Here is an 18,754-nt window from a genome sequence, read left to right as displayed (position 1 = left end):
TGTTGGCGTTTGCACATGTGCATTAGCGCCTATGTACATGCGCAGGCCCCCGTCATCTGAGACGGACCTGAACAAGCAAATCTGAATCAGCCCCATTGTGTCCATGTGTATTAAATTCTCTACAATGATTCAAATATTTTGTTAACAGATTCTTTAAAGCAATGGTAGGTAAAGTCAAACATTTTCAGTGGTCATTAAAAAATGAGTCACTATCAAACAATGAGGCTTAAAATAAGAGAATATGTTTCCTTTAAACATCTTTTAACCACCTACAGTGCTTAGGCCAAGCAAGATTTGTCCTAGCCACTGCAAGAGTTCCAGTAACAATATAACGTACATACTGTCCACCAGCCATTGCTGAGAGTAGGGGGTTGAGTAGTTTTTACTACATTATTTTATTGGGGTGCAATAATGTTACTGCGACAGCACTCGCCCATCCACTACAGTACGCGGAGCATTTGTGTACTACCTCCCCCATCCTGGCACTACCAGACATCAGGACTCATTTGTGCCCATTACAAGTGTGATCACAAACAGATAGATTCTGCGCACTCTATGGAGGTTATTCTGATCGGTGCGGCCAAACGTGCGTACGTTCCATTTTAACGTACGCACTCCGTATGCGGCCGTTGGGGTTAAGTCCACCCACAAATCAGCCGCATACGTACGGCCAGAAACAACGCCTAAGGGGAGTGGCGTACAATTGAGCGTACGCCAACGTACACGGACGGACCAGCCCTTAGACTCCGACAACTGGCGTACAACAGAGCGTACGCCACCATTTACGGACGTCTCTCGTCCGTCTTCCCGCCGACTTCTTGCGGCTATCTGAGCGTACGCCAGCTTGTACGGACGGGTCCCTATTGTTTTCAATAGAAAACTCAGCTTATGTCACCGCTCGTGAGAGTGAGCGTACGTCCGTGCACGCTGGCATACCCTTCACATATATGGACCTGCAAATCTTGCCTTTCAACTATAATTCTGACAATTAATTAATTATTCTAATTGTTATTCAATTATTGTTTTCTATTAACTCAATTGAAGATTGTGTGCAAAATAGTGGGCATGGGCTTAAAACATTGCTGAAACATCCTTTGTAGGTGTTAGATGTGGTTTATGTTATTGTATCATAAATACAAAACCTATGTTTGTATTAGAGTGTACACGTTGACACATGTCGACTTGTGTAGATTGAGTGTGCTACTGTGTAAAGTCTATGAAAGCACGTAGTTAATGTGTATAACTTTAACAAATACCTACCTTAGCATATATAAGCAGGTCTTAAAAAGATTCTTACCTTAAATTAAACAAACCTTTAAATGTCGAGAAGTATAGAAAGATAAGCTTCCAATGTGTTTGAGTGCTGTGTGTGGCTTGCAGGTAGTAAAATCATGGTTTGGACTTAATAGACTGCAGCATTGCTTATTACATTCAGGTGTATGTGTTTGAGTAGTAATCAGCGTAAATTAGCAAACCCAGGCGCACGCTGGCATGCGGTATCTGTAGGGGTGGTCTGAGCTGGCGGTTGGCGGCCGCCTGTTTTGTGTCCGAAATGAACGGTGCTTTAGCCGATCGTGCGGTAGTAGCACCGTTCATTTTTGGTGCACACCCCCGTGTACGCCCATAGTTACGCCCATTTTCCCTCATTATTTCGTCCGCTCCCCTCAACACGCCCCTATGCCGCCCCCAATGCCCGTACTCTCGCGTACAGGTTTTTTCGCACGGAGAGACCCGTCCGTAAGCGTTGTGGAGTGTTCGCGCCTGCGCATTGGCGATTGTACGCATGCGCAGATCATGAAAAACCCCGGAACGTATGCGTACGGCCCGGCCGCACCAACCAGAATAAGGCCCTATGTGTGGTATGTATAGTGAAATGGGTAGGGGTGGGGAGGTAAGGTATGGAAGGGGGGCGGGGTGTGTGTGGAGAATGAGAGACGGGAGAAGGGGATGGGGAATGAATGGTGGGGGGGTGTCGGGGGGGTATGATGATACCTAAATGACAGTCAGGACGATAAGTGGTAAATGAGAAATATTTATTGATATAAACAATAAAGATGTTAATAGGCGGGTGTTCCGCTATAGCTGGTGTCGACACAGTCAAAGGAGCAATGTCGGTATATGTCGATGCACACTTTACTGTCTCTATAGGAGCCCTTGTGGGGATTGGGATGCCAACAGGTTCCCTTTTACCATATGTCCTAATGGGACATATGTCTCCTATTGAGATACAGTGAGGTGTGGAGTCTCTGTGGTAATTGACAGCGTGCTGATGATGAGGAGTCCCTTTGGGAATCAGGGTGCCAACAGGTACCTTTCTACCATAAATCCAACGGACTTATGTCTCCTACAGTGTTTTGTATGCTGATCAATTCAAAAGTCTGATGGTGAAAAAAACACAGTTCTACAGGGAAGAGAGCAGGCAAGTGGCGGCGTCCCACAACTTGCTTCTTACCCTGTTAGCTGTTGTTGTGCGGACGTCCTGGGCTCACTGGGAGTGCCGGTCGGTCCTTTGGTTACTGCAGCTGGTGCAGCGTGGGTGTGCGGTCTTTCCTCCGCTCCTAACGGGTGCCGGGTTGCCGGTCTGTTGGACGCGGCGTGTCCCGGCGCGCTGTGATGACGTCAGCGTCTCGTGCTGACACAGAGGTAACGGAGGCGGATGGATGTGTAGAGAGGCAAAGTGCCTATGGATGCTGTGCGGTCCAACGCGTTTCAGCTGTGAGACAGCCTTTGTCAAGGATAATTCATGGAGATATACGGAGACGCGCAGAGATGGCAGCTGCTGGATTGGAAGAGGACGTCACTGTGACCGCCCAGCAGCTTGCGCACATATGCTGGAGGCACAGTGACGTCCTAGAGAGCGTGGGGGCGTGGTTTATATCTCCCAACCGTCTCGGGAAGCCGGGACTGCGGTAAGCAGTACCGTGACGACGGGACATCGGCCGTAAATCGTGAATGTCCCGCCGAATCCGGGACGGTTGGGAGGTATGGATAAGGCAGCTAAGATAATAATGAAACTCTTTATATGAGACACAGATTATCATTTAAACTATTTGACAGATTATTATTTAGTCACACTTTTGCAAACTTTAAAGGTGCATACACACTGGGCGACTATGCCCAGCGTGTATGGACAGCGATGATCGCATTCATCGCTAGGTGGAAAGCTATACACACACACTGAGCGGCTTTCCCCCTGCCCGTCACTGACGGAGGGGGGGGGGGCGGCGTTGCATAGTGGAGCGCTATGCAAAGCCGTCCTGAAAGCAGCACATCTGCTGGTATAACCAGTAGATAAACATCTTTCCCGGCGATGTTGCGGGAGCGCGCAGCAGCACTCACCACTCATCGCCAGGCCATACACACTGGGCGGCTTTGAGCTGAAAGCCGCTCAAACCTGTTGTTTTGAGCGACTTTCAGCTCAAAGTCGCCCAGTGTGTATGGGCCTTTAGAACAATATGTCAGATCTTAGCATCGGCCAAGACGAAGCACATCATTTTAAATTATAATAAGGCACTAGTAAAGGCTCATACACACTAGATGATTTTCATTTCAAAAGACTTTGCCAAAATCTCTGAAAGATATATCTGTCACCAAAGTATTGCATACACACTGAGCTATTTTCACAAAGAGCAAGAGATTTTCAGGAGGTGAAAAATCCCATACACACTGGGTGACTTTGAGCTGAAAGTCGCTCAAAGCAGGAGGTTTGAGCGGTTTTCAGCTCAAAGCCGGCCAGTGTGTATGCCCCAGCGATGAGCGGTGAGTGCTGCTGCGCACTCCCGCAACATCGCCGGGAAAGCCGTTCATCTGCTGGTTATACCAGCAGGGGATTACATGCTCATTGCCAATGGGATCCCAATGAGGGATTACATGCTCATTGCCAATGGGGATCACATGCTTGTTGCCAAGGGGAATTACATGGTTGTTGCCAGGTGTTTCATGCTCAACTCAAAGTATTACATGTTCGTTGCCCAGGGGGAGTTAAATGCTCGTTGCCCAGGAGGAGTTCAATGGTTTTATTGCCCGCCCATCAGCGCTGCAGAGTCTCTGACCGCATCACGGAGACCCTGTGCCCCTCCAAAGATGCCCACCATCGCAAAGTGTGGGGTGCAGCACCCTGCTACTCTATTGGTGCCCCAAGCTCAAGCTCCACCCTCCCTACGCCCCTGTTACCGGCATATAAACAAATGTGCATTGGTGGGCAATGGTGCCAGTAGCATATACATTTCTGGCCTGTGCCAGTAATGTATATATTAGTGGGATATAAATAAATGTGCATTGGTGGGCAGTGGTGTCAGTAACATATACATTGCTGGTATCCGGACTATACTATACTGTGCCAGCAATGTATTACTTGTGTATAAATACCTATATATGTACATTGGTGGGTGGTGATGCCAGTAACATATACATTGCTGGCCTGTGCCAGCAATGTATATATTAGTGGGATATAAATATATGTGCATTGGTGGGCAATGGTGCCAGTATCATATACATTTCTGGCCTGTGCCAGTAATGTATATATTAGTGGGATATAAATAAATGTGCATTGGTGGGCAGTGGCTGTCAGTAACATATACATTGCTGGCACAGGCCAGCAATGTAAATGTTACTGACACCACTGCTCACCAATGCACATATACAGGTATTTATACACCAGTAATATATACATGCTGGTATATAAATATATGTGCATTGGTGGGCAGTGGTGCCAGTAACATATACATTGCTGGCCTGTGCCAGCAATGTAAATATTACTAGCTTATTGCTAAATTACACATTGGTGGGCAGTGTAACGACTGCTGCTGCAGCGTGAGGGGAAGCAGTGGGAGGGAGCGGATTGGCATGTGGCGTGTTCCGCACTCCGTGTGTGGAGCAGGATGAGAGAGAGAGCGGGAAGCCTGTGCTGTGCTCTGAATGGAGCAGGGGGGAGAGTGGGTAGGCAGTCAGGCACCATGTAGTGTGCTCCTTTTGGAGCAGGGGGAGGGAGGAGGGCAGGCCGAGGGGTAAGTGTGCTCTGTGTGGAGCAGGGGGAGGGAGAAGGAGAGGGCGCCGGGCTGATGCTGGCTCATCTATCAGCCATTATAGCAAAAAATGCTGGTAAAACCAGCAGATGAACCACCTTACTAGCGATGATGAGGGAGCGCGCATCATCGCTAGTTTGGTATCGCTGGCTCATACACACTTGCCAATTTTCAGCTGAAAATGGCTCAAAATGGCCTTAACTTTACAACAGTTATAGAATGAGGATAATAAGCCAGCAATGTTATTTTTATATGGCACATAAAGTGGATGTAGCTCTTTAGAAGCAAATGACCGTAAAATGCACAAATATTCAAACAGACAAACCCTCTATATAAATGAATGACAGTTCCCTGGGAGAGCAGACAAACAGTATCAGAACTGTTAAATGAGAGGGGATGCACTGGTGAATGCAAGAGGGCGGAGGACCCTGCCCTCAGATCTTACAGTATAGGGCCATACACAGGTCCGATTTGGCCTGTTTTCACCCGATTATAATGGATCCGGTGAAAAGAGGCCAAATCGGACCTGTGTTGACATCCGATCCCATGTGCTATGTGTACGACTTCTGACTTGGCCCTCTTTCCTGCAGCGGAGAACGCATGCAGAAGAACCTAAAAAGATCGGTAATTATTTCCTAGAACGGCCACACCGATTTTGATCGGGTCGGTCGCATCGCGTCGATCGCATCGCATGCGACCAAAGACGCGATGGCCCCGATTTTTACATTGATTGAAATGTGAATAGGGTCCCTGGGACCCTATTTTACATTGGATTCAATGTAAAATTGTCCCCAGACCCCAATTTTAACCCCCTCAACGGCACCCAGCGATTGACGCCAACCCGAAGCGTGGCGAGCGTAGCGAGCCCGCGAGGGGCGGCGGTACGCGTCCTCCGACCTTTTCATACCCCTACTATCCACGTCGGCGTGGAGTTGAGAATATAAAGTGTGGCAAGCGCAGCGAGCCACCGAGCCCGAAGCGTGGCGAGCGTACGCATATAACTTCACAGGTATACGCGTCCGCTCGCCTCGCTGCGCTCGCCACACTTTATATTATCAACTCCACGCCGACGTGTATAGTAGGGGAATGAAAAGGTCAGAGGACGCGTACCGCCGCCCCTCGCGGGCTCGCCACGCTTCGGGTTGGCGTCAATCGTGGGATGACGTTCACAATGGGGGGGGGGCATATACAATGAGAAATGGCCCATATTGGCCCATTTCCCATTTTTTCCCGGATTACAATGTTAAAAATATTTTAACATTGAACCCTATGGCAAAATCGGGTCTATCGCGTTGGTCGCGTCGCGTGCCATGTTAATGCACCCGACCGACGCGATGGACCCGATTTTGCCCTTGCCGGCAAAATGGACCTGATTTCAAAGTTAAGGTACACGATTACCCCCGATTGTGGCCGTTCTAGGAAACAAGTACCAAAAGATCCTGAACACACACACATTCGCCAGTATTCAATGCTCCCGATTCACCATTTTTTTTTCGGCGAATCAGGCTTTTTTCACTCCTTGCGGTGATTTTTTTTCACTGAAAATCTGATTCACACCATTCAATGTTCACTGGGCCTTATTCAGATCTGATCGCAGTACAAATTTGTTTGGAAAATGGGCAAAACCATCTGCACTGCAGGTGAGGCAGATGTAATATGTGCAGAGAGAGTTACATTTGGGTGAGTTATTTTGTTTCTGTGCAGGGTAAATACTGGCTGCATCATTTTTACACTGCAATCTAGATTTCAGTTTCAGCACACCCCACCCAAATTTAACTCTCTCTGCACATGTTACAGCTGCCCAACCTGCAGTGCACATGGTTTTGCTCATTTTCCAAACCAATTTGTACTGAGCTCAGATCTGAATAAGGCCCACTGTTCTGCGAAAGCCGTGAATGCCGGACAGTTCTCCGTTTCATGCTCGCTGCAATTCGCTGGTGTATTTCAATGGGGTTTTCACTGGGATTCGCTGAGAGTGTATTCAATGCTAGGATGGGAAACTGCTTTCTCCCTGATTTTTGCCATGATTCACCATTTTGCATTCAACATCTTTTTAAGGTGAACTGGAAAGTGATCTTTTTTTTTTTTGGTGTAAAAAAAAAACTGATTTTTTTTTTATGTGAAGGGGCATGCTATTTTTATTTATGTGCTTGAAGCACATTCATATATATTTAATTTTTATAAAAAAAAAAAATTTTAATGTAACATTTTTTTAAACAATTGTTTACACTTTCACCAGCAGGGGGCCGGGAGCCGCTCATTAGATATTCATATATTCACTTCACTCTGGTCCCGGCTTGTTACCTGCGGGACCAGAGGAGCGGCTCCCGTCCCTACCCCTGCCCCGTGCCAGCATTCCCTGGGGGCAGCCTCTGCTGCCTGTGCCCCAGGAGCATTCCCCCAGAAAATTCTGGGGCAGGCAGGGAGGCTTACATCTCCTTGCCTGCCTCCGTCCATTCACATTGAATAGGGTGACAGGGAGGGCTGGCAGCGAATGCTCCAGCCCTCCAGAACCCTGCAAATGTGCAGCGAATCCTAAACAGGATTCGCTGTACAAGGAGAATACAAACATTGAATACTCCTCTATAGTATTATTAACACTAAAGATGGTCTGCAGTATAGGCTGTATAAAATATATTTGACTAACATTAATAATATCGGTGGTTAGGAAAAGGTTAAACATCCCATGAAAAATAAATGCACAAACATAAGAGAAACGACAGGAGACAAAACTGCACTATCTGAGCGCAAACTCTTTCACCTCATGATAAGGTGCCTGTCTCTTCTTCCTGGCAGCTATTCTCTGGACCAGTGCACTGATTGAGCGCTCAGATCCACATATTCCAGAAAACTTTGTACAAGCGGCTGCTAACACCGGACATGTGCAGCAGCTCCATACAGCTCCTTAAACTGCATGTAATGGCGGGGGCTTTAGTTATCGAATGCCATTGCTATCGTGGTCATAATTTTAACTGCCGGATAAGTGGGGATCAGTGGCAATAATGCGTCTTCATCCAAATGCTAATCCAATGTACTGTTCTTGTAATTTGTACACAAAGCAGGGCAATCTGAATTTGTATATGTTGGTAGCAATGTCTAGCACTGGGGTAGCCAACTCCAGTCCTCAAGAGCTACCAACAGTTAATGTTTTCCAGATCTCCTCACAGAATCACAAGTGAAGTAATTAGCTCCACCTGTGGATATTTTTACACAATCAGTATTTATTATGATACAATAACAGGAATACACTGTAATATAGACATTTTCATCGGGATTTTTAAAAAGTGCGCCGAGTATCAAGTCAAAATAGCATACAGTCCGTATTCCAATTGTTGGTAAACGTATGCCTGTGGATATTTTAAAATGTGTCAGTCAGTAATGAGTGCAGCTGTGCAGCAGCTAGGTTGTCTGGAAAATGTGACCTGTTGGTAACTCTCGAGGACCGGAGTTGGCTACCACTTTACTAGTCATTCTTCAAACCCAGCCTGTAACATGTTAGTAAGGAGCTGATTGGCTGGCTGGTTATCACTTCCACAGTATCACTTTTGTGATTGTGGAGAGTCCAAGAACAGAGGAATCACACCATTATCATTCTTGTTATCCAAGTTTTACATGAGAAGAAGCGGAAGTATTACCATGTCACTAAACATTTACTTCGATAGGACCAGATATTGCATACAGCAAACACAATTCGGAATTACATACATCACAAAGATGAGCTCTGGCTGTCCTCCTAAAGATTACAATATGACATCCCGTTGACAATGGCTCCAATATCATGGGACCCATAAGCCCCGTACACACGGGGGGAGATATATTGCTCAGCAATATATTGCTAGCAATATATTGCTGAGCAATATATTGCCCAGTGTCTCCTTTTCATCAGCGACCAGAGATGGTCGCTGATGAAAAGGAACCTCTGCTGGCGGTGCCGCAGAGGTAATTAGCTGGTCGCAGGAGCTAGCTCCTGCGACCAGCGATTAGAAAGGGGCTGAAAACGGTAGCGCGCACCCGGCGATTTATCGCCGGGGCACACTCCCAATCACTGGCAATATGGTCGCCAGCGACCATATTTCCAGCGATTTCAGCCCCTATCGCCCCCGTGTGTACACAGCAATACACTATATATATTGTCGGTTTTTCTCATGTGCTCAATGTAATAGTAAAAAGATTCTTCTGCAAGTACTAAAGTACTAAAAGCAACCTAGCAATGTCAAGGACACTGAAATGTCCATCTGATTGCACAAGAAGTGCCTGTACTATACATCTTACAAAGACAACATCACCTTAGGTACAGTAGATGGAATACTTCTTTGGCTATGCTCAAGAGACTGTATGACCACAGAAAATGCATCAGTGACTACAGTAGTTTATGATGAGTAAAACCTTTGTGAGAAACTGCAAAAAGTATATGGAAAATATTTGCAACAATGCCCAGATGTGGGAACGGCCATGATATGATTCCCTGCAAATCATGGCATTAAATCCCTTCCACTTAACAAGATAAATTGCAGGATAACACAGACAGATGCAAGTATAGTCATACCCAATATAGGTTATTCTAATCCCTTCGCATCCCCTGTGGATTGTGTGCATGTGCAGACGCAGGGTGCGAGCGGCCACGGCTAAAAGGGTGTTCACCCCCCGCACGCACCAAAGATTGTGGGGGGGGGGGGGGCAGCCGGGCGACACCCCCATGGGAATTCCCAGTGTTACATAGGTGTTCCCATGAGAACGCTGGGCGTCCCCATGCAGATCACCCTATGACGCAGGTGTGGGGGAGAGGCAGCTGACATCACTCTGCATTCGCCGGGCAGGGCCTGGTGGACTCACAAGGCTGCGAATGCGCAGCCTTACGAATAAACCATAATACCCCCCAATGTGCCTGATAGCACTGCCACCTGCTGATAAGACCAGTGGGCAGAATTATGCAAATTTCCCAGTAAAATTCCTTGCCACCCATATTCTACTACAGGGTTTCCCACATTCAGCCTTCAGGGAGCAGTAACCGTGCATGTTTTCCATACTGGTGCACAGGTGTATTCAGTAAGGACTGACACATTTTAAAAGATCCACATGTGGTACTAATTACTTCACTTGATTCTGTAAAGAGAACTGGAAATCATGCACTGTCAGTGTTCCCAAAGTAGTGAGGAAGCGGGACCTCCGAAAAACAGCTGCCTATCCCATACTTATCACACTACTTGTCACTAAGGAGGTACCAGACTCCTTACCACCGTTCCAGGCCCCAGAGGTGGGGTTCGAGGACATTTCCCTGGCTGATAAAGAAACAGCAGAAACCGGGTAGTGGTAAGACCCTTTTGGGGTAAAACATTTGTGACAACTACCATGTTTTCCCTGATTTATCTGCTGTGTTATATCACAATGCTGTTAAACTTGATACTATGACTTAAACAACATTTGACATATCTTCTAGAGAGAGACATTTAACAATTACTGCAATATTCCTCAAATTAACTTGTATGAACTTGCAGAGTGACAATATCGGTGCATATCCTTGAAATTACCCAGATTTTCTCTATTTTCTAATGCCTCTTATCGTTTCTTCAATTCTTTCCTGTTCCTATGCAATTATCCTTCAGGTGCACTTACGGCAGAGTACACCACTCATTGCCCACCAATACTGAAAAGCATGTGGGAGAAAGCAGCGTGTATAAACGTCCAATCGTGTAACATACTTGCTCTTAACCTATAAACACTTTCTGGGTAAATCCTCTTTGATTGTGAGTATATTTTCCATGCCAGGGCACATGCCAACCAGGGGGTACCCACTCTAACATATAGAGATCTAATACCCAATCTATTTAATATCCATATCTGCTACTGTCACACGGATAGACCCGCTCAATTGGAAGGATTGGTTGAGCCAATCCGGATAGAACAATCAGCAGCAGTCACCGTGGAACAAGCACACTGCAGGGATATACTGACACCAATTTTTTTTTCTTTCCTTTTATGTATCAAATATCTGGATATATTGCATAGTACTTTATCTCTCTCAAGACAATCCCAATAGAAATCCCACCCAGGAGGAAGGGACCCCTTCTTTTATCATTCTTAAATAAATTACTAAGAAAAGAGGGAATGGGATCATTCGTCAGACTGCATTTAGGTCTACAGTCATTAGGTCGACTGGCAGGAAGGTCGACCTGACTTAAGGTCGACATGGGCCAAGGTCGACATGACTTAAGGTCGAATTTGCATAAAGGTCGACATGAGGAAGGTCGACTGGTCATAAGGTCGACATGGGTTTTTCACTGTTTTTTGATCCGAATGTCGACACAGTCAACATGGACACAGTTGGCAATGAGAATCGGACCCTCGCATCGCTCGCTTCGCTATGCTTCGGGCACGGTGCCTCGCTGCGCTCGGCACACTATTTTATTCTCCCACCACGCCCTAGTGGATGGTAGGGCATGAAATACCGCCTGTCGGCACATGTCGGCTCAAAAAACAGTAAAAAACCCATGTCGACCTTATGACCAGTCGACCTTCCTCATGTCGACCTTTATGCAAATTCGACCTTAAGTCATGTCGACCTTGGCCCATGTCGACCTTAAGTCAGGTCGACCTTCCTGCCAGTCGACCTAGTGGGGTTGACCTAATGACTGTAGACCTAAATGCAGTCTGACGAATGACCGCATCCTGAAAAGAGTAATAAAAGGCATTTATTCGTACAAGTGAAAAAAAAAAAGTATTCCGATTCTATTAAACTGCAAATACAAAACTACAATGCTACTATTGCAGAGAAGCTGTTTCCACACCGGAGGAATCCTAAAATTTGCATCAAGTGGAACATATTAATGTACTAGCACCTACGATGCATTTATTTTTTGTGCGTTTGTGTGTTGTACTGTTTTTGCGTGTGTGTTGTAGTGTATGTGGGTGTGTGTTGTATTGTTTGTGGTGTTATATGTATGTGTGCGTTGTGTGTTTATCAGTCCAATCTGTAAGTGTGTGAGGTGCGCTACGTATACATACGTATGTGTGTGTGTAGTGCACTGTGTGTGCTTATGTGGTGTACTGTGTGTGTACAATGTGTACATGTGTGTGATGTGTAATATATGTATATCCACAATTATTCCTAATTGTTTAAGGCCTCCACCATGTTAGAATGTGTTTGCATTCATACTCAATGACAGCAATGAAATCAGGTGTGGTGCTGTTCCTTCGTCATCTGTTTCTCAGGTTGTCAATCTTTTTTCCAGATCATCAATCAAGGCAAATTTAACCTTGGTGTTTTTTACATCTCTAAGAGAAATTTTGCAAAAAACGCCTTTGTCTAGAGGTACCTTGATGCCGAATTTGGTGGCTCTGAGTGCGTGGTGTCTCCGCAATGTGACAGACACGCACACACACTCTTCAAGTTATTATATAGATATGCCCTCTGGTGAAGTCCAGATGATTGTCAATTACACCCTAATAAGTAAAAATGCAGATATGAATTAAGACGTCCATCTCCTGCCTGCAACAGACCCTGTAATGCTTATGGCAAAAGCAGGAAAGATGCATTGGGGGTACAGACAAAAGTAAAACCCTCTGCTGTAGGTCCAGTTAATGTCACACATACCTAACTAGCAAACAGCTGCACTACCTGTGCTTTTTCCTTTCCTGTCCACATTTAAATATTCCCTAAGGGGCAAGTGCTAGAGACACAGCTATGATAATTGCGTCATCTGTGTGCACTGAGAGACATGATCGGAAACCGACAGAATGGCCTAATGCATACTTGCCTACCTGACCCTCTCCACGAGGGAGAAAATGCTCTGTTCCTGGACTTCCCTGGTAATGTACGATTGCCATCACCTGTGGTGAAACACCTTTCTTATCAATTACCTAGCTCCCCACAGGTGATGGCAATCCTACATTACCAGGGAAGTCCAGGAATAGAGCATTTTCTCCTGCATGGAGAGGATCAGGTAGGCAAGTATGGCCTGATAAAACACAGGTATGGGCCTCCAAACACCTACTCTGGTGATCCACGGAACCCGTGTGATAAATTTAGACACACGGTCCCAGGGAAATCAACCAAAGCAGGTGAGAAGGACCAGCTAATCGGGCGCACAGCAATCGATTGTATCAATTAATCAAATCGAAATAATTATTTTTAAAAAGAAGAAAAGAGTGTAACTTGCTGCTCTCAATTAAGGCTCTCTGCAGTCCTTAATAAAGTTGAATACAAAAAACAGATAGAATATTTTTCTAGAGAGCGCACGAAACACTGCAAAATTTAATCATATAAAGATATATAAATTTATTTAATCATAAATAAAAAATATATAATATTAACATTACATAAAACATGCAATTTAAACGCTGATCCTTTAGAACCAATAAAAGAGTAGTAATAATTTCCTTTAGGAAAGAAACGTGTCCTTTTGCCAATAGCTGTCAGAACACTGGCAGTTGTGTGTTCAAGTGGCAATTTTGTTAATCAGAATATTTGTATCCACTTGTTTAATCTGTAACCAATTGTAGCATAATAGACGATTGGAATATACAGAGTCCAGCGATTGCCAGTAAAATGGATAGTGCAATTGGTCCGTGGCTTGGACTTATTTTGTATGGAAAGTCAGTGGTAAAACATGCAAAGTTATTTAGCCACCCGTAAACTGCTCACTCACTCAGTCGGCATACGGTGAATATATAGTGGTGTTTGTAGTAAAAACAGCTGCCTTCAAGGTACTGGCCGCGTGAAGGATTTCCACGACCTGACCACAGCAACGAGACCTGCTCGCTGTGTCAGGGAGCCGACCGCCTTCAGACGGACGCTGCGGGGGAACAGTTGTAATAGCTGTTGATATCTACCTCAGCTCCCGACGGGTCTTTTAATAGCTTGCGCTGCACTCCGTTTCCAGCGAGAGTGTGCAGACCTCAGTGTCGCTTGGAGACAATGCTTCCTGTGAGCGCAGTGAGGTACGGGTGGGCGCAGGACACGGATCAATAAACGGACATCAAAGGCATCAATGGCAGAGGGGAGTCTTGACGCGTTTCTCCGTCATATAGACTTGACGGTTTCCTCAGAAGATACTCCCACTGTTACGCTGTGGTTATTTAAATGGTTATTCACCAATCAGGATAGCAAAGCTAAAAGGATCACCTATATTGCATTTGTAATCAAGGCGGTATCAATGTAATCAGACATTATAAACTCATCTATATGTGATTCAATGGCAAGTTTCTTAACTTAGACAAGAGGGAGAGTATATACATATTGAAAAAGTACCTATTTCAAACAGTAGTAATATTTTTATTGTTAATAATAGTCTATATCAGCGGCATGAAACAGACACATAGTATATTTAGAAGAGAACATGAAGCCCATTACACACTAATTGGTATTCATTATCAACATATTGAAATGTCTGTCAATAGTATCAGACATAATATAGCGTCTGTGGCGCAGCACCCAAGGCAGAACTGCAGGCATCCAGGAAACCAGGGTTCTAGTCCAACCAAGGACACCCAAAACCAAACACCCACAAATACACAAACAAAAATAGCAATAACCCATGTATTTTAAGTTCTAAAATGATTACTCATTATTTGTTCCTTATCTATATAACCATTTAATTTTTTATTATTTTTTATTTTTTATATATATATACTCTTTATATATCCTTTTTCAATTAATCCTCTCTCTCATCACAAATAAGACACAAAAAGGGCGTGCATATAAAGTATTTAAGTATTTTAAGTATGGCCTGATGTCTGGACAGTCTGGGAGAACATCTTGAAATTCTGGAGTCTCCTGAATACTCTGGGAAAACGGTCAGCCATGAATTTATATTGTCTAAAAGAGAAAGTTACTAAAAGGAAACTACCCCCAAAAAATGAAAAAATAACTAAAATGCAAAAAAAAAAATATATGAAAGCGTTTCCCTAAATGGGCAATGCTCAGGTACGTGAACATAAAGTCCCGTGCATCTCACTCTTTGACATTTTTTGTCTGTTGGTCTTTTAAGAAATTTTTGATACATGAAAATTCAGATCTGTTCGCTAAGCTGCGTGTGATCGCCCAAATAGTGTGATCGCCCAAATACAAACAAAAGTTGATAATGCTATCTACGGAAACCCAAAATAAAGCTGGGTAGAAGATATATATATATATATATATATAGTACAATATATCACTCCCGGTACTGCCGATCCGTCAGCTCCAGCTGTTGTTCATTAAATTATCCCATTGGAGGTGCTACACCTCCAATGGGATGAGTGCAAGGCAAACATGGTGTGGTCACATGTAGTTTGTAACAGTAAATCACACTGTCCTACAGTGGATCTATTAATGGGTAAGGCAGATACAATGTATCAGTACATCATATCACCTTGACACACCACCACCTGGTGTATACCCAGCATAACAATACTAATTATCCACCCTGCAGTACCTGGACCATGCTGTGTTGCGTTGAATGTTCTCCACAGAGACCTACGGAACCTGCTTGGAAGTGGGAGCTACTAACCAGCAATGGGATCAGACATACTGGAACAATGTGTCAGTAGAACTGGAATAATTTGAATTTCTGAGGAATTTGGGAGTATCAAAAAAGGCTAAATTGTGGGGACTTCTGTCTTTATATACTAATACAGGACCATCATAAGAGAGTTCTCGATACGATTTACAACAAATCAGAGGACAGCAGCGCTATCAGAGTATACTACCCACAGATAGCATTATAAAGAAAATCAGGTAATGGGTACTTATCCCTTATCATTTAAAACAATCAACATTTAAATGTTCTGGAGACAAGAATTTCAAATGCCATCTCTTTACCCTTTTAAAGGTCAGCAATGTAGTATAATAAGTGAGTAACTGTCATGCAGCGTAATACAGAAAATAATAATAGTGCATTATAAGGATGTCTCTGTATATATGGGACATACAGGTATGCTGTGCTAGCCTTCTCCCAAACATCCAGCAGCACCAATACCTGACCCCAATAGAGGTAATATCACCAGGTAAAACTGTTGATGGGCTTGGCAGAGGACAACAGACTAAATTAATTTCAGAGGAGCAATTTCACCTGCGGTGTAAACAGTTAATATTATCACTTCTTCCCTAAGGGCTGCCAGTGTGTATGTAACCCTGTCATTGCTGTTCTGTAGCGCACACCTCATCTGGTATGTTACAGTGCATTACAAATCAGTTATACTGTATCAGCTAATTACAGTAATGAATCTGGGCAGACGTGATGTCCTTTCATGTACAGCTTCCACATCTACTGTATGTACAATAATTATACTGCTGCATCCCCCCCACTCACAGTCCATCACCTAATTACTGCAATCATTGTGTATTGCACTGAGGCTAATGATAGAACAGATCACACCTGCAACCTGGGAGACACGTGACCCAGTGCACACTGCACAGCCCTGGGAGGGGGATAACTGTGTGTGTGTGTATACTGTAATACACTATATTTAGTATATATCACATAATAACATGCTATGTGCAGTACACCAGGATGTATGCCCCCCACACTACAGTAATGGCAGATTACCCAGGATTATCCCTGCCAGGCACACACATGAGATAAGAGGATCACACAATGCTCTTATACAGGAGTTGCAAGGAACTTGCAGACAATGACAGCACTGCAGGTATACACGGTGCAGCACACTGTCACAGGCAGTTGCATATGGGAGATTATATCATATGTGTATCTAGATAGATAGATAGATAGATAGATAGATAGATAGATAGATAGATAGATAGATAGATAGATTCAACAGAAGGTGAAACTATCTCTCTGTAAAGTGTTACTTTGAGGAATAGAGGGGCTTCCTCCTAGGGTAAGCGGGCAGGCATGTGGTATGTGGCTAGGAAACAACAGGTGTGGGCTACTGGCCGGTGTTATGTGTAATACAGAGGTAGGGGCAGTAGGGTGACCCCAGCTTGGTGCACAGTTATATACATACAGGAGCAGTGTCACTATACAAAGGGAGGGGGCTCAGCCCCGGTACTCACACAAAGACCCCGAACAGCAGCGCACGGACTCCGAGCTCCTCCAGCAGCGCCCTCATTCTTCACCGGCATCCGGGGGACTGGCACCGCCGGCGGCACTGCACTGGCTATCTCCGGGACCGCTAGACGCGGGAGAAACGCGGGAGCACAACACGCACTGGCAGCAGCCGGCTCTCAGCACAGCACAGGGGGCGCACAGCGCTGCCAGCTGCCGCCATCCAGAGACTAAAGCCTCCACCTGCCCGGGAGAGACCTCAGAGTTACAGAGAGGAGCAGGAGTGCTGCTGTCACACACAGGAGGAGTGGGGGCTGGAGTAAGTGGAAGAGACTGGAGTGCAGTGCTGTCATACAGGGAAGTGGGGCTAGTGTGAGAGTATGCGAGAGGGCATGGTTAGCTGCTGTCACAGACAGGAGTGGGGCTAGAGTGACTGAGAGGGGCTAAAGTGAGTTAGAGGGGATGGAGTGCTGTCACACACAGTGAGAGGATATGGAGTGCTGCTGTCACCCTCAGTAGTGAGTGAGCTGATGTCACACACAGGAGTAAGAGGGACTAGAGTGCTGTCACACTCAAGAGAGGAGCTACAGTGAGAGGATATGGAGTGCTGCTGTCACCCTCAGTAGTGAGTGAGCTGATGTCACACACAGGAGTAAGAGGGGCTGGAGTGCTGCTTTCACCCTCTGGAGTGGGTACAGAGTGAAAGTGAATGAGAGGGGGCTTGAGTGCTGCTTTCACCCACTGGTGTGGAGCCAGAGTGAGAGTGTGAATGAGAGGGTCTGGGGAGTGCTGCTGTCATCCTCAGGAGCATCTGGAATGTGCCTGCGGGAGACCTTCAGTCTGGGAGACATGATGATATATCAGGAATCCAGGAGCTGATGCTGGCAGAGCATGGCATAGTATACTCTCTTCAGCCACCTATTGGGCTGTGGCATTACTATACTTGGATGTCACGCAGCAAAGCTAGGATTCCCCCACTGCAACAGTACAGGATCTCCCCCTGTGAAATGAGTACTAGCTTCCCTCCTCCATACACTGCAGGTACTGCCCTGCAATGCAAATCCAGTGCTCTCACAGGATAAAGAGGACCTGTCATTTATCCGCTCTGCTCTGTAATCTCTTTTCATTAGACTCCAATAAGATATGTCTCCTTTCCTGCATTGTTTAGTCACAATCCATTAATGCAGACTCTCCCCTGTAGCCTTTTTTATTGTGGATAATTCATTACTGTATATGATTGCAAGCTCTTGTGTCTAAGGTTGCTTTAAAATGCTACTAAAACATATTTGACACCAATTATAATGTTTAGAGCAGAAAACCGTACACCGTTATTCAAGTATGTTCTAGAATTCTGCAAATGATGGACTATAAATATAGAATCTGAATTTTATAGTGATCCATCATCATTTCTGGTATTCAGCCTGGCTATTTCATGTATTAGATAGACATGTGCAGCTCCAGACCTTAGCAATGCTAAAATATGTCATCACGGATGTCAGGAAATTCGCCCTCAGGCACAACACAAAGCTGTAAAAATAATGGCAGAAACTTGCGGACTGTGACAGAATTAGATGAAATAGGGACGTCCATAGGAGAGCCAACAAGGGACCTCTGTAATAAACTCCAGATTGAGCAGAGGCCCAGAGGGAGGCAGAACCCTGAACTAACTCTCTCTCTCTGTCTCCTGTCTCTGTATTTCTCTCCCTCTCTTCCATTATTATTATCATCATAAAATTAGGTCATAAT

The 18,754-nt window shown here is 45.1% G+C and overlaps 1 protein-coding gene across 1 annotated transcript in view; it reads right to left on the bottom strand.

Moving 5' to 3' along the window:
* PLPP4 (phospholipid phosphatase 4) overlaps nt 1-18,025 on the bottom strand; it is a 112,225-nt gene extending 94,200 nt beyond the window's left edge. Inside the window, exon 1 of the mRNA XM_083149166.1 lies at nt 17,017-18,025. Within this exon, the coding sequence (XP_083005292.1) occupies nt 17,017-17,072 (56 nt within the window). The 5' untranslated portion in view covers nt 17,073-18,025. The remainder of the gene's footprint in view (nt 1-17,016) is intronic.
* Nucleotides 18,026-18,754: the final 729 nt, after the last annotated feature.

This window comes from Crinia signifera, chromosome 6, assembly GCF_055691185.1.
Source record: "Crinia signifera chromosome 6, ASM5569118v1, whole genome shotgun sequence".
NCBI lineage: Eukaryota > Metazoa > Chordata > Amphibia > Anura > Myobatrachidae > Crinia > Crinia signifera.
The sequence above is the reverse complement of the archived record's forward strand: the minus strand, read 5'-3'. Positions and strand labels throughout refer to the sequence as shown.